The sequence below is a fragment of the Podarcis gaigeae genome (genome assembly GCF_964106915.1).
Source record: "Podarcis gaigeae genome assembly, chromosome: 1".
Taxonomy (NCBI): domain Eukaryota; kingdom Metazoa; phylum Chordata; class Lepidosauria; order Squamata; family Lacertidae; genus Podarcis; species Podarcis gaigeae.
Window position 1 is genome coordinate 93,453,151 of NC_139678.1, and position 26,530 is coordinate 93,479,680.

Sequence of the window (26,530 nt, forward strand, 5' to 3'; positions counted from 1 at the left end):
CACTTCTTGAAACTATAATCCTTGAGATGGAGGATCAGCTAACTTTGATAGGCAGGCTCTGGCTTCCTAAGAGCCTCAGCTGTCACTCTTGGTTTCCAGGCATTACAGATGCAAAGACAGCCAGAGAGAAAAGCAGCCTGCAGCCCCCAACTCCTTCCATCGCCATTATGGTCAAAGCCCCTGCTGACTGCTTAAGCAGAGTTTTAAGTCCCACTGGCTTCAGAATGAGAGAGAATAAGCCTCAAGTTTTACCTTCCCGTACTGATCAATGCAAAATAAACACGCTGATAGCTCTGCCTAAATGATGTTGTTGTTCATGATGATAATGATGATTTTACATTAAGATCCCTAAGACCACCATAAGATCCCAGGTGAGTTACACCATTGAAACACAATATTTAAATAGTTAACAACAACTTTCAATCACAAAAAGGTGAGTCCTAAAAATAGATGTATACTTTATGACAATATACACCTCAGATATCAATGGTCAAGGTAAAGAGCATTCATTGGAAGCTGTACAGTGAAGGTGCCAGACACACCACTGTTGGGAGGGAGTTCCACAGCTCAGGGGCTGCCACAAAGAATGCTCTCTCACAGGTCTCCAGCCACTGAGGATAGAGAAACTACCAAGAGGGTAAAGGTAAAGGTAAAGGTACCCCTGCCCGTACGGGCCAGTCTTGACAGACTCTGGGGTTGTGCGCCCATCTCACTCAAGAGGCCAGGGGCCAGCGCTGTCCGGAGACACTTCCGGGTCACGTGGCCAGCGTGACATCGCTGCTCTGGCGAGCCAGAGCCGCACACGGAAACGCTGTTTACCTTCCCGCTGGTAAGCGGTCCCTATTTATCTACTTGCACCCGGAGGTGCTTTCGAACTGCTAGGTTGGCAGGCGCTGGGACCGAGCAGCGGGAGCGCACCCCGCCGCAGGGATTCGAACCGCCGACCTTTCGATTGGCAAGTCCTAGACGCTGAGGCTTTAACCCACAGCGCCACCCTCTGCCAATTTCATCACCCAAATCTGTAGGGAAAGAGGCAGTCTTTCAGATACTTGGGGCCTGAAACATGTAGGGCTTTAAACGGCAACATATTAGGATAACTGAAAATTCCTCAGATTTTAAATACCCTACAGAACCCATTTAAAAATTCAGGCAATAAATAGATGTGACTTTAAAAAAAAAAAACCTATAAAGTTATATAGTATCGATGGAACAGCTATTGCTGTCAAACAAATGAAGAACATCAGGTTTCATTCTACAAGTTTCTGGCATAGTAGCTTAAAGGAAACTCTGGAAGCGTTTCCAACTTCTTCTATAGTTTCAAAATAATAATAAAAAGAAATCCCTTTTAAGTCACCAGGGATTCCTTGGGCTACTTAATGCAACAGATTCTGAAGCAGTCCAAAGCTAAAGCCAATGAAATACTGAACAGCCTACAGTGCTATTTTTCAAAACACACCATCTTCTCAAAACTACATTTTCCTACACATGCACCCCTTCTTAATGTGTCCATCTGGATTCCATCAACTCTCAGATAGTCAATACTTACACATCCATGTGATGGCCAGCACTCTGCAGCCCATCCCCCATCTCCTTCTCTATTGCACTCCATTCACTAGAGACAAAAAAGAAAAGGAAAAAAACCTTTAAATAAGAAACAACATAACACATGAAGGGTGAGAAAGTTAATAAGCTGCATCCTGTATGTAGTCTCTCCCCAGGTGGTATCTATATGGAGAAACCTCCAAGTTATACTTGGCTAAACTGCTGTACTTCCTCCGAGCAAGCAGTAGTTCTGAATGCAAAATTTGAAAGTCTGTTATAAGATATGTTATCCTATCTTAAACACCACATGTAAAATATGACTTTTGAGAACTCCCAACAGTTTAAGGCCCCCAAAAGAAGCTTGTTTGAACATTTAAAACTGGAAAGCATCACCACGTCATTTTACTACACTTAAAAACAAATGACTTCCCAAAAGTTGGGAGAGAAGCACTCTTTCTCACCTTTATGTTATCACTAAATTTCCTACTGAATGAAGCTTTAATTTTAAAAAGAAATATTTCCTCACCCATAGCCTGAAACATACTTTGATGGAGTTTGATTGTGCCTATTTGTTATCACCAGATCCATAGCAGGATTTTAAAACAAAGATGGCACTTGCCTTTCAGCTCTACTAAATTAACCTTTCACCAAATATAGTCTGTTATTTTTTGGCAACATTGTGTCTACTGTCCATGAGTTTCAGTAATATTTTCTTAACGTCTTATATTATTTTGGTATGTCATTTTATGCTAAAATCTCAGTAACATTTTTAGTAAGATTACTGAAAACCTACAGAAATCTTGCAAAGAAACCAAGCACTCCAAAAACTAATGTGCAGTTCAACTTGGGTTCTATCTAGCATAATTACAGGAGTACTACTGATACAGTTGAGAGTTCTAAAATCAGAGATGCACATCTGCAATCAATTAGCCTAGTGGATTAAATGTGCCAGCTGCAGAACACAAAAGGAGAATCAGATTCTTTAATTTTCCAGTAAGATGGCCAAGTTAAGTTCACAATCAGGCATACAAATCACAAAAGCTTATTGCTTCAGTCAGCTCTTGAAACAACGAAATATAGATCATCTTGGAAATTGTCATGATGGTGGTTGGTTTCTTACAGCACTAAAAAGTCACCTGTCATTTAAGTCACATGCAATGTGATCAAAAGGTTCGTGCTCTCCAGTCACGTTTCATGATGTCACAATGTGGCTGGACTTTCTCCCAGGCTTTGCACAGAATAAGGTACAGGCAAAGCACTGCAAAGGGGATCTGCTAATAAGTTACCTCTTGCTTCCCTTTTCTTGATAGCTGGGAGGCAACAAAAGACACTCAAGTAGCAGTGTTGGCATTGCCAGACAGAGCTAAGAAGTGGTTCTTAGCCTTCTGCAGTCATGAAACTTTTTCTTTTGATTCCTGAGACTTCAGCTCTAGCCCAGTCTGCAGTTTGTACCCTCGGTTTGGAAGTAGCAACGTATTTTGTTGAGCTCAATTAAAAAGGTTAGAGATGCTTTTCGGCAACATTTACTGACAAGAGCAAAACACAGAGTTTTTTAAAGACTAAATTGCATGCGATACTAAACACACTGATGTTACATTACAAGCTTTTTAAGTGGTGTTAACAGTCACAGGGAGAAAACCTGATCAGGACTGAGACCACAACATGAACAACGCCCCCACTCCACCTTTGGCCAAGCTTCTATTAGACCTGGAAGCAAAGCACCCACTAGTCATTTCCCTCCAACAGGTTTCATGAGAGAAAGGAGTCTTCTGTGGTGTTAAGATGCTTAGGATGTGAATTTCCCAACGACAGGAGCTCCATTGCCCTCCAGCCCCAACTTTTATTCTGATACCAGCTAAAAGATTCACTGTCTGTCTCCCCTCACCACCTTTTGACTGTTTATCTACTGCTTTCCTGTATTAAAAAGTTGTTTTATAGTTTTGTTTTTTATAGCTGATTTTGTCCAATATGAATTGGAGAGGTGGGAATAAAATCTCAGTCAATCAAGGGGTAAATTGCTTTCATATCTTACCTGAAAACTCTTCCATAATTCCCATGGACTTTGTACACACCATACAGCCGATCTGCCACTCTCTAAAGCAAGCAAGCAGTGGTCAGTTTTTCCAGACATATTATTTAACTGAAGCTTTCTAGGAAAAGTGTGCCAAATAAGATATTCACATTAACAAAGCTCTATTCCACTTTTTCCTTCTGGAATGCTAGCCTGAATTACATTAATAAAATACCAGGAGGCAAGAATTTTATTTTCTATTTTCTTGTTGGTCTCTACCCAAACAAGAAAATGCTTATTTGAATTGCTTTCTCTTCATTGTTCCAATCCCATCATGATCCACCAAAATATATTCTTTTACATCGTGACTGCTTTCTTTGGTTTAAGAAACTATTAATAGAAAATCTTGACAATTTTTTAAAAAAACTGAATTACAATGTTATCCAAATGGTCCATGGCCTCCAAATGAAAGGATATTAGGATGGGATATGATGGCATTTGCAAAATAGTTGCTGACTCTTCTGTAAAGTATCAGGTGTGAGTTTTTTGCCAGCCTTAATTGTAATTTTTGACAATATGCCCAGCACTGAAGTCTGGCTCACTTTCAAGACAAACTGAGCTTTCTGAAATAACAGAATTATATCAGCTACTTACTAGTCCCTAATAAACAGCCTGAAGACAGAAACAGACAACATGGAGACTATGGGCAGAATCCAAATTTGCTCTGGAGGGTTGAGGGAAACCTGAAAACAGATTAAGGGGCAATTGGGATAGGAGGGGAAGTTCTGTTGCACAACCAGAAGTCCTTGTGCTAACAGAATTGCTTTATTAGTTACTGCCTTAAGTAGCTCAGCAATTTTATATTTAATTTTTCAGATCCATGATATCAGATCCTACACTTAAACCAATGGATATTCTTACGGGACCAAACAATTCCTTACATCACCCCCGAACACACGGCAGAGGTTTATTCTGAAATAAATCTCCCCAGCCCCACAACAACCTAAAGCTAAAAATGGGCACATGAGCTCACAGCACAGTCTGATGTTCTTATGGGAGGGATCAAAGCAAATCAAAGAGGTTGACCACTATACACAGTACAATGGATATGCGGGGTGGGGGGGGGGAACCATAAGAATCTAACAGGAAAACACAAAAAAGAAGTATTTGACTATCCACACCTCCCAAGGGGCATCCCATTTTTGAGCACCACTTTTTTAATTTGTGAAAATGTCCCTGGTTGTTGTTTTTTACCCCTCACATCAGAGAACCACACTTAAAAATGTGGTTGTTCTTCCAACTTCTCGCTATTTCTTGAATTCTGGGACACAAAGCAAAGGCACATTTTTAAGAAAAATAAATGGCCACTTCCAAAACTCAGCACTACAATCAAATCAGCTGCACATCAACAAGGGATAGATGGATTCTTTTATTGTACTTTAACCAATGTTGATAAATGTTACTCTCCATTAGAACCCAAGGAGGAAACACTTACAGCTCTAACTCTCAGAAGGTGTGATATGACAGACTGCAGCTCATCACTGTAGTGTTTAAGTTCTGTAAATCTCCTGGGAATGCAAAAACAGATAGCAGATCATTAGGAATCAGGAACACAAACTGCTATAAACTGTATGACAGCTTCAGAATGGAACAGTTTAAGGAAAAGATTGACTTGTTTAAGTAGAATTATCTCTAGCTTCCTGAAGTAGCAGCCATCAGCTAAAGGAAAGATTTGGCAGAACTCTTATTAATGCAAGGAAGAGTTGGTTGAGCAAAACGAGGCCTTGTTTAACCACTAGCCTGTTCAGTATTCCATTTGGTCAGTTGGAAAACAATTTATTTGGAGAAAAAGATACTGGAATGAAATGTAGTACCCTCATTTAGGCGCAATATTACATTTCAAGTACAAACCTCAGCAGTTTGAGACAGATGGAAAGCAATACACTGACTTAAGCTACCAGTGCAAAGCAAGGGCTACACATTCACAACATGGTGAATTAAGTTAAAAAATACAGGAACATAAAAATCAGCTATCAACAGAAAAAAATTGGCCCTTCTTAAACCCTTTTTCAGAAGTGCTTTTGGTACGGTTCTGTAGATAATGACCACATTAAAAGGGGGGGGGGAATCAGACCCTTCCCCAAGTAGTGCTGACTGTGGAATGCTTCTTGGAGCAAACACAGTTAATAAAAATTGCTGAAAGATAGTTAGCTTGGACAAGTTAGTTGTTTTCAAAGTGCAACTGCGTCTCAGCAAAATGAGTAGTTTAAGGGTGCAGGCAGATGTAAGAATTTAAGAGCAGTCAGAAGTAGTGTTGCTGGAAATATCAAAAAAGAAGTCTCAACATTTATTTTTGCTAGCACACATTCATGAGCGCTTGCAGAGTTAGACGCAGAGTCCTTCAAAATTTAGGCTCAGCTTGACATGGGCTTGTTTTGACTCTGGCTACTACTGATTCCATCCCTTCCCTCAACTTACTCAGCTATGGCAAAGAAGGGCTTACAGTGCATCTGTAAATACTGCCACAGCATGCTCCAACAGAATCCAAAGATTTCAGGAACCACAGGAAATGTTATCTATCACAGCAGTGCTTTCTTCAGCTGCACAACCTGTCAAGATTCTACCCAACCTACACTGCAATTAGGCTTGAAATAAAGTATTCAACAGAAAACTTTTTTCAAAGCCAACTGCAGCAGGAGAGGGGAGAAGAAGAGACACAGACAGTTAAGTGCAGAAGTCTCAGGGGCACATCCAACACAGACCAGCAACTCCCTGTTCCAATCTAAAGCTGGAGGCCCCACTGCTATGGGAAAAGTTGTCAAAAATAAAGGATGAGAGGTAGGCCCCATCATCAGGAACATGACAAGGCCCGAACTTTAGCAAAGGCATAGACTTTGTGACTTTGGGGTATGGGATGGGGGAGGAAGGATTGTGTGGTTGATGTCACAGGTGCTATCTAGTACCAGCTTTCAGCTACATGCCCATGAAAGAACACTGTATGTTTGTACAGAACTCTGTGAAAATACTGTATAGCTAGCCCTACTGTTCTAAAACAATTCCACATCTGTCTCCACACTAAACAAATGATTCTCATTGCCTGAAAATAGCTACTATTACTGTTAACCACGTGCAAGATTAATATATCAGAAAAATGAGAGAATTCTCCCCTCAGTTGAAGTTTGTTGATTTTGGGTTTTTGCCAGCATTTGAAATATAAGGGAAAGGACTAACTACAGTCCAATTTCCCATTCTTATAGCAACAGGGGACAAAGAGAACTGAAAAAGAGTAAGCAAGCATGGCTGAAATAAATGTAAAAGTGGTCTAGGGAATTGAAGGGAATTAGAGAGCATTGCCTTTATCAGCACATGGTTCAGCCAACACAAGCAGAGACACTAATTTCATCATGCAATATGTTGCCATGTTCTGCATTTGCTTTTTGGAAAGTAGTGCTGGAGTTGTATAGGAAACTAACTAAAAGCTTTGAGCTTCGCAAATTTTGTGTGACTGAGTGGGAAAGAGTGGGATTATGATGCAAGAAAAGAGTTTAATTAATGCATCACTGAGATATTCTTTACTTTCCATCAGCAGGCCACAACATTTTCATCATCCCTCTTTGTCGTTGCTTAAGACAGAAAGAGCTCTGTGCTTAGTTCAAGAACAACTGCAACAGCTAATATTTTGAAATGCTTGTTAGCAATCAGTTTCAAATTATTAAATCAAAATGACTCTAGCTGAAAATATTTTAGTTACGACAACATTTCATCTTTTTACCAGTCAAAATTCCCAAGCCCTTCTCCTCAAAGTCTACTTCCTCTGCAAAAGACATGGAAAGAAATAGAGCCATAGCCAGTCACCAAACCATAAAGCAGAAGGGAAAGTTATGTTTTGTATTTGTTGGTTGTATTTGTGAGAGATCATTTTATCTAGTCATGAAGTCATTTGAATACTGAGTTGCAGCATAAATGAGGGCTCCCAAAATCAGCCATGGAAAAATATCAAATTTGTAAGAGCTTTATAGCACCATCCTATACATGTATACACAGAAGTCCAATGGAGTTGAATTGGGCTTACTCCCAGTAGGGATAGGACAAGGGTGGGGAACCTGTGGCTCTCCAAATGCTGCTGTGACTCTAGCTCTCCATCAGCCCCAAACAGTATGGCCAATGATCAGCACGCCTCTTGCACTTACATATTTTTGCATGCTCTATACTCTATCTACAATAAAGCAAAAGTTGGGCTTCCAGCTGCATCATTACCACATTATTCCTTTTACCCCTGGGTTTTCCCCTTTACTTTGGGAAAGCATAAGGATTTATTAGTAGATATACTATGGTCATCTCAATGACATACTATGACATTTAGAAAGCCTATCTGCTTACAGATATCATTGGGTGGACATATGTCAAGGAAGAAAAGGGAGAGATGCATGTGTAGGAAATTATTACTGGGATGCAGGAGCATTTTCTGTATGTAAACAAAAAGAACAACAACACTCTTTTAAAGAGTTGGGAGAGGGCAGAGAAGCCGCCCATGGGATTTGGGAAAGGGAATGGGGATCACCTTTCAAATTTACATTGGGTGCTCTTTGGAGATAGGCTCAATAAACTAAGAGTGAAGGGAGAGACACACCTCCAACCCAAGGAAGAGCTGTGAGTGGTGAGAGACTCTGCATTGGCCAGCTGGTAATGCCTTTTTCCACCTGCCTTGCCATACCCTCCAGTCATGGGGGTGGGGAGTGTGTATGAACTTAACAGTGCTTAGTTCATCTTCTGCTTGCTATTTTGTTAATGTTGCTAATATTTTTTATAGATTATAAATGCCATATTGATTTGTTAATCATATGACTTTTGCTTTACTTGTGATGTTTAGCTTGTTTTAGTTGTTGCTTTGTTATAGACTACAATACTATTGCTATTTTTAATTATTCTGTATGATTTATCCTGTACTTATGATGTTCTATTATGTTCTATCATATTATTGTTATTTATTGTTTGTAAGCCACTTTGGGATTCATCTGAATGAAAAGCGGCATAGAAATGTAATAAACCAAACCAAACCAAATCAGAGTGAATATCAACAAGGAGGCGGCCTTGTAAGCAAATAAAAAATATTTACACATTAACTGTAACTCCCAGTTGCAACACAAACTAAAAGCACACACAACACACTTACCTGTCTGGGTTTTTCACTCTGAATGTTGCATTAAGGGCTTTTAACCTAGAATCTGCCTAATGAAGAACACACAAGACACTAATTTTATTCACTTAAATAAATTTAAAACACACATTTCAGAAGATTATCACCAGAATAAAATATGGTATCACTTGTGATTAAAAATGTACTAGAAGCAGTTATTGCAACAATATTTCAAGTTACATTTGAGTATAGAGGCCTAGCTATTACGTCACAAAACTTCTATGAACAGAAATGGGAAAGCTCAGTTGAGACTCAGGGTCGTGGCCTTGAGCCCCACATTAGGCGAAAAATTCCTGCATTGTAGGTGGCTGGACTAAATGACCCTGGTGGTCCCTTCCAACTCTACAATTCTATTCTTCAAATCTCTTTACAATATTATGCCATAACTTTCAGTTACCAAAAATTAATTTTGAATATTGCTCCCCTCACATTAAATTATGAAGCTGCAAATTAGGCTTACCCTTTGACAGAATGTCACACATTATAATAAAAAGGAGATAATTACCTTTAGCTGAAATCCTGTTTCATTCACCGTTTCCTTCCATCCACCTTCCTAGAAAAGGAAATTTCATTTCAACTTTAATTTCAATTTAATTTTTCAATGCATTATAAATGTGTGAGTGCTGCCTCTGTAACACCACTGGTCCAACACAAAAAAGTGCTAGCATTTTACTGTACTGTGTTTTTAAGCTACAGTAAGTTGCCCTGAGTGGGCACTATGACAACAGGATAGAAATGTTTATATAAATAAATTGGCATCTGCATATATAAGACAGGCTTGCAAATAAATCCACAAGAGCTACCAGCCCACAGAACTTTTCATTATCCCATCTGCTCATGCTTACCAATTGTTTAAAAAACCCACCTCTGCTCCAATTTACAATGATTTCCTATCTGTCACCTGGAATCAATTTCTACCCACTTCATATGAGTAGGCAAATGGGTATTTACCAGTCTGGTATAAGAGCCAGGATATGCATTACTTCCTTCATTATTCTCATAAAACACATTCCAGCAATGCCTGTTCAGAAATCTGAAGGCTCTCTGGTGGCTCTATGCAGAAAACGAGTCACACTCAGGAAGAGAAGAGTTAATGGCCAGTTCTGATATTCTTATTTTAAAAGATTTATCAACTGCTCACATTCTAAAATATCACAGTAGTGTACAGAAAACTATTGCTCTATCCAGTTACTTCTGTGGCCGTTAATCTTTCCCATTTCACCCTTTTCCCAACAGCTAGAAAAGACCAATCACCAGAAAAATAACAGAGCAGGCTAGCAGCCCTCCCTTTTCAGTTATGACATCGAGACACTTCAGCTTTGCCTACAGGGCAAATGCAATAAACAATCCTGAAAATCTTTCAACAGGCAGGACAGGACAGCTATTTATATGGATTTGATATACTACAGAACAAGATGAAAACGGGGCGCTTCCATTACTCAAATTCAACTATCAAAAGCCTACAGTAGATTTTTCTTGTTACAGTATCCTGCAGGGCTGAGAAAGAGTCCTCCATGAAGTCCCAAATATCTGTTCTAGTCAGTGTAGACTCTACACTAACTGGCAACAGATTTCCAGAACTTCACACAGGTGTTTCCTACTCAGAGAGAAGCCACCAATTGAATCTAGAACCTTTCGCAAGCAAAGCATGCACTCTGTCATTGAGTTACAGCCCCACAATTCTTACATAATCTGATGCATTTATCATGAATTAGAATTAAGGTGGAAGAGCTTTTGTTTTGTTTTTTAAATCCTGCAGACAGAATTAAGGTACCTTGGTTAAAAATGAATTAAAAATCTTCTCCTGACAAAGAATGGGATGTGAAGCCACCCGCAAAAGGAAGTTTTCCAAGCCAATTCTTCTTCTTTCCACAAAATCTGGATCCATGTTATCTGCTGCTAGCTTATGCCAAACAAACTCTGCCTGTGAAACAAGGGGATGTGTTAAGAGCATGATTGGATATACTTCATACTAAGATAATGTTTTCCATTTCTACAAATTATGTGAAGTATACAAGCAGCTATGTTTGCACTACATAATTTATTCTGGGGCAAAGGCACAGAAACCTTATGCTCTGGTGACTGAAAATGCTGCTACAGTTCAGTTCCTCCTTCTTGAAATTTCACTAGGCACTGCCCATACTTGTGTAAACATATCTTCACAACCTTCTGAGGTCACCAGCTTTTTGGGGATCCTGGGTATATTTGGAATGTTGAGTGTGTGCTTTGAGAACCACATCTTCTGGCTGCTTCTCTCCCTATTAACCCAGGTCTCTCTTATATATGCCCCAGAAAGAGAGAAAGCACACATACAACACTTGTTCCCCCCCCCCCCGTAGTTTGGGTAAAAGCTGGATCTAGTAGTACTGCGTGATCTTACATGGAGTCCACCCAAAACCCACCAAATTAAGGTTTATGTTGGTAGACAGCAAAATAAAAATAGGTGTCAGTAATAAAACAATAATGATGCAAGGCATGAGTGATCATTATTTTACATTGGATGACAACAAAACCACCATCAAATTACAGAATACATCTACAGCCATATATCTGACCTATGAGTTGATGGTGATTTTGAGAGAATTCCTAGTAAAACAGAGGATCTGTGCTGTGGATCTGCATTTTTGCACGACAGCAGCACTGAAAAGCACTGGATCCATGATTTTCTTACAGCTTGGTCAATGAAAACAGAAATCATGTGTGATATAATGGTGGTCTGATGAGAAACTTGTAAAAAATAATACAAGAGGATCAGTTTTACTAGATCCAATGTATGTACATGTGCCCCCCCCCCTTCATTCCTGTGGCACCCCTGGTTGCTACTCCTGGTTTCTCCATTTTTCTCACCTGTTTCCCATACTGCTCCCCTTTCCCTCCTAACTCCCACAGATTACCAAACTTTGTGTTCAATTCCTGATCTAAGCATTAAAAAGCACATAAAGCTGAAAAAGGAAGTGTTGCTCTTTCAACTTCTTCATTTAGTCATATGTACTTTTAGAATAAAACACAGTACCCATCCACCCCACATGACAAAAGGGGGCAGTAAGCATGTCTATATATGGTGGTGGGGAGGCACAGAGGCTTTGCCAAGGAAAATCTACAAGGCTATCATTGTTCCCATGGACTCCACACTGGCAACCCCAAAAGGCTGCTTTAAAAAACCCCAGCACAGTACAATACTGGATGAATGCTAGTGTGGATATTGCATCAAGAAAGATGGAAAAACAGAGTAAGATGAAGTTGCAACATTTTCTTACCCTTTTTTCTGGCAAAGGTGGTACAATAACATGTGGGTAGTTAACTAGCAAATAATTCCTCAACAATTCAAATTCACTGTATCGCCTCCAAAGAGAATCTGGGGGAGAACATTGCCCTTCAGCCTGCGACTCCACAGCCCTGAAAGACATCAGATCATAATTTTGAAGAGAGAATGCTAAGATCAGTACAAGATCTTAGTCTTAAAGCTATACACAATTTGCTAAGAAATGTTATTTTGTGGGTTTTGCAATGGCCTTTATAGAGATACTATATGGAGTTCTGAACTGTGGGAAAACAAATAATGCCAAAGATTCCAACTGTGACGTTTCACTGGTATTGCTATATGAACCTTTTAAAAATGCAATGGTCATTCTTACCTTACTAAGTGCTTCTGGCCATTTTTGTATATCCAGTGTATTTACTTCATTTAAAATGTTTCTATATTTTAGTGCTAGATTGAGTGGTGAAACAGTGTACGTATACATAAAGCAAGAAGTACCATAAGCTGGAACAGAAACAACTATAATGATATGCACCATGTTAAATATTCACCTAAAATGTTACTGAGGTCCCATGCCTATGAGATAACATACATATATCAGGATATGTACACCCTTGGCTACTATTGGGAAGCTGACATCAAGCCAGCAGGGAAAGCAAAGGAATATGGAAAATGCAAATTTTGGCTTTGCTAGCATGACCAGCCAAAAATGGTAAGCACTTAAGTTAAATATATAAAATGAAAGTATGCTCAGACACAATGGGAATTCTGCCTCCCTTTCCTCCCTACTGCTGTCCTGTAACAGACTCTCCTGTCATTGCAGTAAATACAATCAAGAGACAGTGGGAACCTAAATCTGTGGTCTTGCTTGGTACTTTTATTTATTTATTAACAAAAGCATAGGTTCAGAAAGAGAGATTATAATGGAAGGCTGAGATTCTACAATGGAGACAAGGTAGGGAAAATTGCAGGTATTTTTATTCTTGAAGAATATTTTTCCATCTGGCTGCATTAAGTGGCCATAAAATATCACTAATGTGAGAATACTTCTCCCCAGGAGATTTACTCCACAAAAGGAAGTTAAACCCACAAAAGGTACTCATTATGCTGAATGCCTTCATCATCATTTGATTCTTGCAGCCACATTATAAACTTCATCTCTAAACACAAGTTCTGCAATCCCTGCCTCAATTAAGATGATAATCATTTGCTGACATTTGGTCTAACTTTTCAATTTATTATTGGTTTTGAAACATTACGATGCTTGTCAAGTGTTCTGACAAGAAAACCATATGCTTTCCCACTTAATAAAGCAGTAACAATGGTCCTTGCCATGAGCTGAAGCAAGATGCCTGGGGGAAAAGTTAAGGAAAAAGTTATACCTCTGAATTTCCACCATTTAATGGTGTAAGTGATTGAGATACTGAATTACTCTAAACCCGCATTTATTTACTTTAGTGAGAAATGCCAAACTGAACCAATGGGCAGAGAAGATCTGTTAATTCTCATTGCTATATAAAACTAACTATCTGAAAATGGGCCGTTAAACAGAAAGAACCTATAAATCAGGAAAACGCAAGAAGGACATTGTTTATTTCCCAATTTTTTAAAAAAAACTTTTGACTGGATGACTTACATGGTTAGGACTGGTTCACACACTTTTAATAAAAGTTTACAAATGAATTATTCGATGTTTAGAAGGGGACATAGGCATTACCATTATTCCACGAGAATAAAAGTTACGTTTTGCCAAATACTTAGCCAAATGATTGTATTTGTGTGCTTTTCTCCAAAGAATAATATATTTAAGGGATCCAGTAGTCCAACAGCTATTTAAAATCCTTCTAGGCCAGCATCCTGATAAATACCGTATTATAGGTGCCCAAAATTATTTGAATATGGAAAGGGTATTTGACTGCTAAAGCAGACAGATAAGCAATGATAATGCAGCAGGTCCTTCCCACCTTAGGATCGGTGTTTTTTACCTACTCATAAATCTCTTTTCTCTTCCTCCTCCACTAAAGTTGCGAAAAGGCTGGCATATCAAAGGAAATGATAACAGCTGTCCAGTTCTCTACTTGAATTAGGAAGAACTTAAGTACTTAGTAAGATATTTGAAAGGCAGTCCAATATAATAAACTCCATACATAAGAAGAGGAATTTTACATTGACAAATAGGTTGCACACAACTGTAATCTAGAGGTGTCAAGCAAAAGGAAAAAAGAGTGAAGTCTCTTATTAGTTACTCTCAACATGCTTTTGTAAACTGTTAAAAAAAAAAAGCCAAACCCAATACTCCTCATTTCTAACACACAAACAATTCAATACACTATAACCATTTCTGCCGCACTGTTTATGCTTGCCCCATTGCTCTATATACAAAGCCAAGCACACACCAAAAGTGATGTATAAATAACGAACAGCAGCAGTATGGAAAAACAAGATGTATATTATACCCTGTAGAACAATTACAACTTGTTTCATTTCCTTAATGTTCAACAGTCAAGAGACTATCCTAGTACCCTTTGGCATGGTCTACTGGGAAGCCTATTTGAGACCACTGGATGTAAGTTCTCAATTTTTACTGCCAACCATGTCTCTTTCAGTCCTTATTACTATTAAGCAAGTCTTCAAACCTCCTCTTCCCCTAGGATAGTTTTTATTTCACAGATTTATCTGAAGATGATTTAATAAAGTTACCAGCAAGACCAGGGAATCAGCGAAACAGCTACAATTCTGCCTCTGGGAACTGCACATCTGTACTAGGCAATGACTTAGATTAGCATTATGTGTGAACTGCATCATTGTCAGTGTTCAAGTTAGCAATTCTCTTATACAGACAGATCCTTTTAACTAGTCCTGTTCTGACCCAATGTGCAGATCACTTGTAATAAAAACAGCTTGTTAATATTTTTTGGATTGTTAAAAAACAAGTCCACAGAACTTGAATTCTCATTTAGATTTTGTTATTTTAATTGATTTTAATTCAATTTTTATTTTGGTGTTTTAAATCGCAGTAAATCTAGCCTCTCTAACTACACAGAGCTAGCAAAGGACACATGTTACTTAAGAAATTCTTAATATGTTTAAATTCAAATAACTTGGAGCCTTAACGGATCAATCCTATCTACTCAGCAGCAAGTCCTGCTGAGTTCAATAAAGCCTACTTCCAGGTAAGTGGATATAGGATAGCAGTCTAAGTGATTACTCATGAAACACTGGGAACTCAGAAACTGGAGATAGGAAGCATCATGACCACATTTACTATTAGGGGAAGGCTGGAGAATCTTTTTCCTGCTGTGGCTACATTCCCTCAGTAATTATGGGCCAGGAGTCTTACACTAGCAGTGGGCAGGGCAGAAGCCAGTGACAACTGGTACTAGAGCAAAAGTAGCCTTGGCTGCTCCTTTTCTCTCTCTTTGTGCCACCTCTTCCCCCCCTCCCCTGTCACCCTCCAGCCTGCCCCCAGTCACCCTCCTTGCAACACATAAGAATTTGTGCAAGGGATACATGAAATTAAGCTGAGGGTCAAAAATTGCCTGTCCCTGTATTAGACAAATAAGGACAAATAAGGGATCTTATTTTAAAACTGAAATATCCACAAGTTACTGATTCCATTCTCATTCAAAGCAGAACTTATCCACACTACATTTTTCTGAGTATATCAACTTTAGTAAATTTAACCTAGCTTTGGATGATGGGGATCTTTAGTGATGGGGATACAATGGGCTGATCACCATATATTGATTTTATAGTATCATCCAGCACTGAACTTCAAGAAACAAACAAACAAGAAAGGATTCTCTTGTTTCCAGCAGTCAGAATTAGCCACTGCTCTCGATCTCCAGTTCAAAATAATCTTAGATAAGCAAAGCTGATACAAAATTCCTTTATAATAAGGGCTTAAAGCAATTCACCAATATTGCTAATTCATAAGACAAGAAAAAATAATGTTTGAGATGCTGTAGAAAGGGGGATAGCCTACCATCTGCGCCACAGTGTAGCTAAAAGGTCAACAGAGTAGCAAGGCAGTTTTTTCAGCAGATGAACAGGACTATTTTGCAGTTAGGATTGAAAACAGTAATCTAGAACACTCATTTTATTGAACAGAGAAAAATAGTAACTGTGTATTATTTGCAAAAAAAATAAAGCTGTGTAAAGAGGATGCTACAGTAAGCTTGAACAGCTTGGTTAATAATGTACAAAGGGCCACAACAGTCAACCAACATTCATATGCAAATGCTTCCAGAATGAGTGGTCAGCTAGCTATGTTGAGCTTATATATGGCTACTGGTACTAGCATTTTGAATTCTTGCCAGTAGAGTAACTAAACAAGAAAAGACACAAAGATTAAATCTATACAATCTATTTCAGAATACTAAAGAATTCTGTGGAATACATACAACCCTCAGCTCACAGATTCATCTACAAGTAGGCTAATATGAATTGTCCTTCAAGTACATGTTTCCATAGTCATCCAAAAGCAGCCATAGAATACTGCAATGTAACTGGCCCTTAAACTACTGGAGAAGAGCCAATCAGATAACTAACCTTGGTTGAATGCTCTTTTACCCACCTTGTTTCCACGAGGTAAGCAGTGTAAGTTTCCTGCATGTTCATGGCATTCCGTCCAGTCCGTTTCTCTGCTTCTGCAACACTAATTTCTATTTTCTTCAGTAAGCAATCTTCCATCATCTTTTTACGAAGAGGGGGGGGGGGTATTAGTAAGCATTGCACAAGACAAAAACAACTATCAACTCCTTTTGAATTCTGATTCTTCAAAAGGGCAGAGCACAGTTTAGTTTCATTCTATTCATTGGTTCCAACAATACAAGTAAGCTCACCCCACAGTACCTATTGTTATGAATTGGGGGGGGGGGGTGAGGTAGGCTGTATGCTTCTACTTTCTGGATCCAGTAGATTCAATTCCTGGAATAGCCAGGTTAGCTTTCTGGTGAAACAATGGCCATGTAAGTATGGGTCCTTAAGGTAACAAAAGAAGTGGCTTTGTGGTAATCAGAGAAGCAAGACCCTCTTGGGGTGTTAATGCTGTGAGCCCCTCCATAGTAGGCCCAGGTTACATATATGTGTAAATAAAACATATATCATAAAGACTCTAGAATCTCCACTGTACCTCATTCTGAAGGAATCAAGAACCCTGGGTAAGTGTGTAGAACCTGTGGAATATCATACCACTCAAGAGATTGGGGTAGCGTGCAACAGATTGTTAGACTCTAACCCTAACATTATAGTCTTATTCTTCTGCTTTAACTATATCAGAAAAACTGCCATAGTACCCTATTTGTCTTTTAACTACACCAACAATGAGCAATGGTAGGTAGGTGCATACTGTACATTGAAGCTTATGGCACAGCAGAAGCTTTCTCATATTGTACCACATGGTATTCTTATGTGGAAGAAAATAAAGAATTAAAAACGGGGGACTTTCCAGCACTCTCTTTGTGTTTCTGTTGCTTGGACCATCATACCGTTAATACACTTCTTATATACAATCTTGCCAGTGAAGAGCTGCTTCAGCTATTAAGTATTAAAAAGGAAAGCTCCACATGTACATGTGGAGAGGAGTCATGACTGGCCATGCCTCCTCACCATATATGCACCATTTATGTGCAGTAATACATATGTATGTAGTACTTCAAACATGACAGCAAGTACACATACTGTATGCTCAGTGATAGGTGAAGTAGCCATAATCCTACTTTTTCACCTTAGTCTGTTAGCTTCCCAATCTTTACCCCCTCCTCAAATGCTGGTGCTCATGTGCATGTTCACAATCACTTAGTTCAAATGTTGTTACCATTTCATATCCACAAGCCAGCTGGTATAAGATGTCCCTCTCTTTCATATAGTATATTTCAATCCCAATTTTTGTCACCAAATAACCAAGCCAGATAGCAAAGTAAGTTAAACTAGACAGAACTAGATTGAATGAACCAAAAATACAGAAGGGCAGCCCTGTATAGGGACGTTTTTAATGTTTGATGTTATGCTTTTATACTTGTTGGAAGCAACAAAACCGGTGGGCAGGGTACTACTTCTACTACTGTACTACTACTATTATATTTCAGTTGATCATTAGAATGGGTTATGGGTGTTAGCAGAATGATAGTACCTATGGAGGGAGACACATTGTGCTCCTTCTTGGGTAGTTAATCCCCACCCTACACTCAGTTCTCATCTGTGGCTCTGGGTCAGCATGCAATAAGCACCAAACACAGGGAAACAGCTTCGAGTGGCTGGTTAAACTAGGTAAAGATAGCTGAGGGGTCTCAACCCCTCAGTGAGTTAGGGACTTCCTTGCGTGTGTAGACAGGGTCTGGCAGATTGAGCGGATCGGACGAATAGTGGGTCCAAAGGTAAATAAGGTAGTTTCTGCACAAGTAAGGGTCAAATGGGGCTTGTCACCCTGGGAAGGTTGAAACCAATGAAGCTTACTTCAGAGTACACATGCCTTAAGTGGTGCTGTACATTACCACAAGTAATACAGAACCACAAGTGGTGCATTAAATTAAGCCGTTGCTTGAATACACACACTAGAGTAATAAGTTTCAGCTATTTTGATCCAGGGTCTACCTTTAACCAAGGCATGAATCTGGGAACCCACTTACAGTTTTAAAGCATATATTTGTATGGCAGTAGTGCAGCTCTTGCAACCCACCTCAGAACATGCCATGACCCTGAAGTGGGTCCTAGCTCACCAGCTAAAGACCAATGCAACAGAGCGCCTTAGGCAAGCCACCTACTCCAGTTGGTATTACTTATTCAATCTGCATTATCGTCCTTCATCCAAATATCACAACACGAAAGGAGGCACAAAATACATAACAAAGCAGAAATGAACCAGGAACATGGAGATGGTGGTGCCATGCAAAGTGCTCTGCACACTGCAGTGGTACCTCTGGTTACGTACTTACTGTATTTTTTGCTCTATAAGACTCACTTTTTCCCTCCTAAAAAGTAAGGGGAAATGTGTGTACGTCTTATGGAGCGAATGCAGGCTGTGCAGATATCCCAGAAGCCAGAACAGCAAGATTGCTGTTTTCACTGTGCAGCGATCCCTCTTGCTGTTCTGGCTTCTGAGATTCAGAATATTTTTTTTCTTGTTTTCCTTCTCCAAAAACTAGGTGCGTCTTATGGTCTGGTGTGTCTTATAGAGCGAAAAATACGATGATTCGTTCCGGAGGTCTTTTCTTAACCTGAAACTGTTCTTAATCTGAAGCACCACTTTAGCTAATGGGGCCTCCTGCTGCTGCCGCCGCACCACCAGAGCACGATTTCTGTTCTCATCCTGAAGCAAAGTTCTTAACCCGAGGTACTATTTATGGGTTAGCGGAGTCTGTAACCTGAAGCGTATGTAACCCGAGGTACCACTGTACTGTCAAGTCTTTACCATCATTATTGTCAGTCCCTGAATTCCTAGGAGGGTTAAGAGGAGGACGGCAGTTCTGAGGGCGCTGAGGGAATTTCGTTAACAATGACGGATACAGTAGGCTCTTTATTTGCATCTGCCACTAGCCATAGCAATAAAATGAAAGGTACTGAAGATAAGAGGTAAAAAACTTTGGGGGTTTACATTAATGATCAAATAATAGATCTTATTCTAATTGCCCCCGCAATTTGATTTCGTTTACCATGACAGAGGAGAGGGGTTTCAGCTGGAGAGGCTTTCCTCACCTGTGCACGCTCAGCTGCACCTGCCAGAACTCCCAGCGGAGAGAAACTCTTTAAGAGCCCAGAAGTTCCCCCTCCCCCTCCCTGCTTCTCAATGGAAAATGCCCGCGGGACCCTCTCCCTCCCACCCACCCACTCACTCACATCATGCAACTAACCCTCCCGAGCCCCCACCCCAGCCCCCCAGCTCAAACCCAGTTTCACTCTGCCCTCCTACCTACACCCTTCCCCGCCCTCTCAGGCCCTCCACCAACACCCCCGCCTCTTCCCCTGCCGCCCTTCCCCTTCTCAGCCGCCTCCGCCGGGGAAGCGGGACTAGGGCGAGGGCCGCGGCCTAACTGCCCTCCTGGTCCCCGGGAGCGGCGCAGCTCCCCTCACCGCGTAAGTGGCCGGGGAGGCGGCCGCCGCCGCCTCGTCGTCTTCCTCCTCCTCAGGCCCGGGGCCTCCGGGAGACTCGGGCTCCTCGCCTTCCTGGCTGCTGGTGCTGCTGGTGCTGCCGCCTCCGCTGCTCCCGCCGCCAGGGCTCTCGGCACCGGGATGCTCCATGGAGGACACAAGGGGGGAAAGGGACGCGGAGATTCCACCGCGCAGGCGCGGAAGGCTCCCTGCCTGAGGTAACTACGCGGAAGGCGGAAGGAGGGAGTGGGCGGGGAGAAGGGGGCGTGTCTTCCCCGATAGGTGGTACAGTAGTCTCTCTCTCTCTCTCTCCCCCCCCCCCCCCTATGCCCAAGTCCTTTCACGCAGCTCTACTGAAAACGTGAAGTGGAACGCGCACCTTGGGAAGGAGTAGTACCCGCTAGTATGCTCTCTCCCCCGCCCCAGCCCTTCCTTGGAGTTTTTTAAGCAGAGATCTGTCATGTTGAGATCCCTCGCACCGCAGGGGGTTGGGCTAGATGACTCTGGGGGTCCCTCCCAGCTCTACTATTCTGTGATGTTGCGTGCATGTTGTTGCTCAGAAGTTACGTCTTGGCAAATCCCAATGGGGCTCGCAAGCAGCCCGACTCATTGGCTACAGTGAGAGATACTCTCCTTGGGTAACTTCCGCCCCGCCGCCGCCTCCCGCCGTGCAGTTTTTTTTGGGTTTTTTGCATGTCTAATCGGAACTCCGAAAGTGAGTTCCACCTTATTTGGTGGGGCTTGCTATCTAGTAAATTTGTTTAGGCTTTGTGTTTTCTCAGGCTGTAATACGATATACTGTACACTGGGATTAATGGGAGAATCAGTAAAAGAGAGAGGGTGTGTACCTTTGCATGTGCAGTCTTAATTCTTGCAGCCCCCCATGGTCTGATACCACTTCCTCTCCAGTCCAGTTATTTCTCTTAATTAAGCTTTATCAGTGGCAGATTTCTACAGCTGTCACAAAATATAATCAACCCAACCCTATATGATATCTGGGGTATAGACAAGGCAGTGCTATGGGGGGGGGGGTATGTGTGTGTGCAAATGCGTGGGGAAGGGAACCAAACTGGGTCTTTGACCAGGGTGAAATAAAACCTAGTTTTGCCCCTGGACAAAGCAACAGTTGTAGTAAGCATCTACCAGTATTTCCATACACACTTGAGTTTTAATTAAACACAATACATTTAAAACACACGGCTTCTGCCAAAGAATCCTGGGAACTGTACTTTGTTAAGGATGCTGGGAATTGTATCTAAGTGAAGAGTAAATTACAGTTCCCAATATTCTTTGGCAGAAATCGTGTGCTTTAAAAACCAGCACTTACAGACTGGCCAAAGTCCACCACAATTGCTCCCTCCAAACCTCCTTGCTTAAACTCCAACTCTCCACTGGCCTCAAAGGCTTGTGGGATTGCTAGATGCCGTTCCTGCACTCTTTGGGAGGCCATTTTTGCCCTTTTCAGTGCCATTTCCGGGTTCTGGCAATGCATAGTCACACATGACTTGAATGTGTATAAATGGGGAGTTGCCGGTACACTGTTTGATGCAGACTACTTTTGAGTCTTATTTAAGCCAAGCAACCAACACTTTAAGCCTCTCCCAGGCCATGTTAACAAGACAGGATGGAACTAGGCAATTTGCCTGGCTGTGCTGAATGTTGTTCAGCTCAGAGATAACCCCATCAAAAGAGAAGAGAGCTAGCAAGACAGCACGGCCCTGTGTATGCTTTAAAGCGGGTAAGGAAGTCAAAAGGTCTCTTTGAGACTCGTCCAGATTTGCTTTTGTTGTCATGAGAGAAGATACATTCCCAAGTTTCCCATTATCTTCATTTTTAGAACCCAGCCATAACAATAATGCTTGATGAGGCATATATGGGATTCGCACAAGTATTTTCAGCATCACTGGGGTGGGTTCAGAAAATTCCAATATGCATATCCTTTAAAATGGAAGTGTAACTGATGCAAGAGACATATCTTACTGAATATCTAGAGTAAACACCCCAAAGACCACTTCATAACGGGAAACAGATTTTGGGCGACTGTGCAATCATGCATAAAATGGACTATTGGTTTATAAAACAAATCTTAAATCAGTCATACTCAAAGGGCACATCGGCAGTTCACATTCTTAAAAGGAGTGTTTGTTCCAATAAAATGTTCGTTGTAAAAACTTGGGAAATTCTATCTGACTATGAATGAATGGGCAAAGGTAACAATTAAAATAACCTTGGAAGAAATTTGTACAAACAATGGAGACAACAGAATAGAAACCAGATACACTGAAAGCACTCACAGGGTCTTTAAAATCATCTTTGAGTTTATTTTAACTGGAGTTGTGAAGGGAGGATAGGTTAGAGAGGTCAAATGCATGCAAGTTTAGTACAGTATGAATGTTTTGCTTGCAATAGCTAAAAGCTAATTTTACAGATGGAGAAATGCATTCAGAGACAACTGTTGATAAAATAGGTTTAAGGGTAGAGTGGCCCATTAGAAGAAACAAAGATGTCTTGATTGCTGGGACATCAGAAGAGGATTTTGATCCTTGTAAATTTTTGTAGTTTGATCAGTTGAACAGGAAAAAAAAATCATGGAAATCTGAACTATAGGTACAGCAGAACTATCACAGCCACATTCACCTGTGTTCAAAGCATACAAAGCAAGTCTGATACACACTGATAAGCAGTAAGCACATTTTGTGCAATCTAGATTTTAAGGCTTCTTCTGTATGTAAGTAAACTCATTTCCTTAGGGAATATTGCCTTTTCTCCTCTTTGGGCTTAACACGAGGATAACAAAGGGAGCCACCTTGAATAAAATATGAGGGGGAGGAGACAGGTAAGCCCTGTCTTAATCGATCACAAACCATTTGAATGGCAATGCCCATCAACTTTGAGGGCATGGCCCCCTCAAATATTGTATTGGGGAGCTGAAGGGACCTTGGCCCCTAGGAGTTGGCTCCTATGGATTGCTAAAATTTGCCAGTTCCACATGGAGAATACACAGCTGTTACATTGTATTCATCTTAGTGGGCTGTCTTCTGATCATTAGGTTACAAGTTCTGGAGGACTTCTTTAATCATGACGTTTCTGATGAAGCAAGTAATAAAAGTAGGGTTGCCATACATCCAGAATTTCCTGGAATAGCCAGGATTAGACACAATGTTTATGTCTGGATTTTTACTTTTTGAAATATGGCAACCCTAAAAAAGAGGCAATAAAATGGAAAAGGGAATGGACTTGTAAGGGAAGACACGAAACACATTCTCTGTAATGAAATGTATGCTATGAGAGAACAGTACAGAAGTTGAGTTACACTTTTGTGTTCACCATTTTCATTTTTCACTTGCCCTCTTCTGGCATGTTAAATGTTTGTTTGCCATGATTGCTATTCCATGATTGTTGGCTGCGTAATTGATCTTATCTCCTTCTACTGGTCTATTGTTTCCAAGTTATCTTTCCTGCTTGCTGGCAAGGATACACTTAGATGTGGATCGTCTTTTTTGTAGAACAACATAGAAAACTGCTTTGCACTGAGTCAGACCTTTGGTGCATCTAGCTTAGGACTGCCTAAGGTGACTGGCAGGAGTTCTTCGTGGTCTTAGACCAGAGGTTTTTGCAGCCATGGCTGAAGATGTCAGGGATTGAAGAGGGAATCTTTTACACGCAAGGGGTATGCTCGACTTTAGACCTCCTCCAAGTAAACTGTGAAAGTATGCTAACTGCATTTTTGGTCAGACTCTCCTATCCCAGCCTGAGTTCAGGGGGAAACCTGTTGTTCCTGTCTGTGCACAGCACTGATTGGCAGGGAACTGGTGAGATCACTAACATACACTAACTGGTGAGATCACTAACATACACATACATCTCCAAAGGAGATTTTCAACATTTAAACAATTGATGCTGCTAATGCTGCTTTTTTGTTGTTGTTTTCTTTGGAGAGAGGGTGAATTTTATTTATTTATTTATTTATTTATTTATTTATTTATTTATTTATTTATCTATCTATCCAGTACTGTGGAAAAATAAGAAGGCAATCTGCTTGAGGCACTGGTAAAATGGGTTATTCATTCACCATTTGATCTGCTGCCCAGTATGTCTGTTGAATGGGATATGAAGGCACTCTGCTTTGTATGCATGTACACATACTGACATGATCTTTGAAGAGGTCTTTGTAGCCAAAGGTCTTAAATTCCAGTATGCTGTGGACTAGGGTGCATTTTAATTTTGTATTTACTATAATAAAAAAGGCAAATGCATTTGCTTGCGATGTAAAGGATGTATAAGATGAAAAATCCTAGCGGACAGTAATTAAAAGTAAGTAATCATTGGTGGTCTTTTCAGCCACAAAAACATTTGCAAAAGGTGCCAAAGCCTGAAGGAAATGATGATTGGAAAGGGGGGGGGCTCATATATTGCTGTAGCAGCTTCAGAGATGCCTCTGCATGTAAGCGGAATGGCTGTAAAGAGACCACAAAGACTGCAGGAGGGCTGGGGAAAGCAAATATTAAGCCAAGCAGAAGCAGAACCCATAAAACAGAGTATCTGGAAAGTTTTCAGGGGAAAAAGAGGGGATGGCAATATAATAGTAATAGTAATAGTAATAGTAATAATACCCTCCCCCCATCTGACTCTGTTTCCCCAGCCACTCTAGGTGGCTCACAGCATATATCAGAACATACTAAAACATCAAACATTAAAAACTTCCCAAAACCTTCAGATGTCTTCTAAAAGTCAGATAGCTGTTTATTTTCTTGACATCTGAAGGGAGGGTGTTCCACAGGGAGAGTGCCACTACTGAGAAGGCCCTCAGCCTGGTTCCCTGTAACTTCGCTTCTCACAGTGAGGGAACCAGCAGAAAATCCTCAGAGAAGGACCTCAGTGTCTGGGCTGAATATATACTGAAGCCAGAAGAAAAAATGCTAATTTCTTTCAGCTCATAAACACCAAATATCCACAAAGATAACACGAATGCTTATGATATTCTTGCAGAGAAACTGGACAGGGATATATGCCAGTGGAATTTAAGTGTCTGACTGCAATGACAATTCTTGCCACTGAAATATTAATGTATTAATTGATCTTCCTCCTTTTCCTCTATGGTATTATGTATTGCATATTATTCTTTACTGTTACTTGCTCTCAGCCACCTGTCCCCATCATCAGTCTAGCTGTTGTATACCAGCAGGAGCTTCTGATGTGAACTGATGGCACCATGCTGAAAATATATTAAAAAATCACTGCAGCCAGGTTATCCAGATCTGGAAATGATCGTAGCTGGCAAACCAGAGAAGAGGTACTCCTAACTGCTGAGGTCATGCAGACATGAACTGACAACTTAGTATTGAGGAACACCCCCAGACTATGTGCCTGCTACCTCATCCAGAACAGGTTGTCTCCCTAAACACCCGGCATGGAACAACCACTTGCCCACAGCATCTCCACCTTATGGGCAATATAGTCTTAGTTTATTGGTCCTCATAGAGCCAGTTGCTGCTTGCAGACACCACTTGCAAAGCCCAATTCAGATGGAACCAGGAGGTAGAACTGGTGCATATCGGTGACAAGCGTGCTCCACATCTCTGGATACCCCTCGTCAGCAGTTTCTCAATGGCCAAGGAGCTGAGCTGAAGTCCCCTGAGTTCTACGTCTGGTAGGAGTAGCCCTGCAGGAAGGAACAGAACCACTACAGTACAGTGCCTCCCACTCCCATCCCAAGGAGCTGCCACAGGGAGAAATGGAAAAGGAAAGCCAACGGAGCAGGTCCCCCCCCCACTCCATCTCTTCCCTAATTAATAGTCATCAACCAGAGTGAGCAAAGGCTGCTTCAGTACAGTGGTACCTCAGGTTACAGACGTTTCAGGTTACAGACACTTCAGGTTACAGAGTCTGCTAACCCAGAAATAGTACCTTGGGTTAATAACTTTACCTCAGGATGAGAACAGAAATCCCGTGGTGGCAGCGGGAGGCCCCATTAGCTAAAGTGGTCCCTCAGGTTAATAACAGTTTCAGGTTAAGAACCGACCTCCAGAACAAATTAAGTTCTTAACCCGAGGTACAACTGTACTGTGTTTCAGACCTGAAGCCTGACTGAAAGGTTAAAATAGGGTGTGCTTTTGTATCCTTTTAAGATATTTGGACTAGTTTTAAATAAAAGCTTTCAAAAAAGCAACAACAACAACAAAAAACCCAATGATGATAACGACAACATGCTTACAGCAATGAATGTACAGATCTTTTCCTGAATGTCGGATTTTGGTATTTGATGAAGCTTAACATCAAATTCCAGTACTGTACTTTCTAAAGGAAAGTGATAACATAGGGAAATCGTCACTGCTGGATTCTTTCATTCTTTTTCCAAGAAAAGGATTTGTACATCTAATCTTAGTAGACCTGTTAAAATTAGAGGCAGGAATTTGGTGCTCTTCAAACAGCG

General features: G+C 40.8%; 2 protein-coding genes across 2 annotated transcripts in view; one reads left to right on the forward strand and one right to left on the reverse strand.

Annotated features, from left to right (window-relative positions):
• Positions 1–20,277, reverse strand: part of SNX4 (sorting nexin 4) — a 28,480-nt gene extending 8,203 nt beyond the window's left edge. The window contains exons 1-9 of the mRNA XM_083745991.1: positions 20,080–20,277; positions 16,586–16,704; positions 12,008–12,146; positions 10,525–10,674; positions 9,256–9,303; positions 8,727–8,782; positions 5,049–5,121; positions 3,575–3,636; positions 1,547–1,612 (exon numbers count right to left, since the gene is read on the reverse strand). Of these exons, the coding sequence (XP_083602117.1) occupies positions 1,547–1,612; positions 3,575–3,636; positions 5,049–5,121; positions 8,727–8,782; positions 9,256–9,303; positions 10,525–10,674; positions 12,008–12,146; positions 16,586–16,704; positions 20,080–20,247 (881 nt within the window). The 5' untranslated portion in view covers positions 20,248–20,277. The remainder of the gene's footprint in view (positions 1–1,546; positions 1,613–3,574; positions 3,637–5,048; positions 5,122–8,726; positions 8,783–9,255; positions 9,304–10,524; positions 10,675–12,007; positions 12,147–16,585; positions 16,705–20,079) is intronic.
• The window catches only part of LOC310846539 (TGF-beta receptor type-2-like), a 41,358-nt gene continuing 35,003 nt past the window's right edge, over positions 20,176–26,530 (forward strand). The window contains exon 1 of the mRNA XM_083743276.1: positions 20,176–20,315. The gene's annotated coding sequence lies outside the window, so the exon portion shown is untranslated. The remainder of the gene's footprint in view (positions 20,316–26,530) is intronic.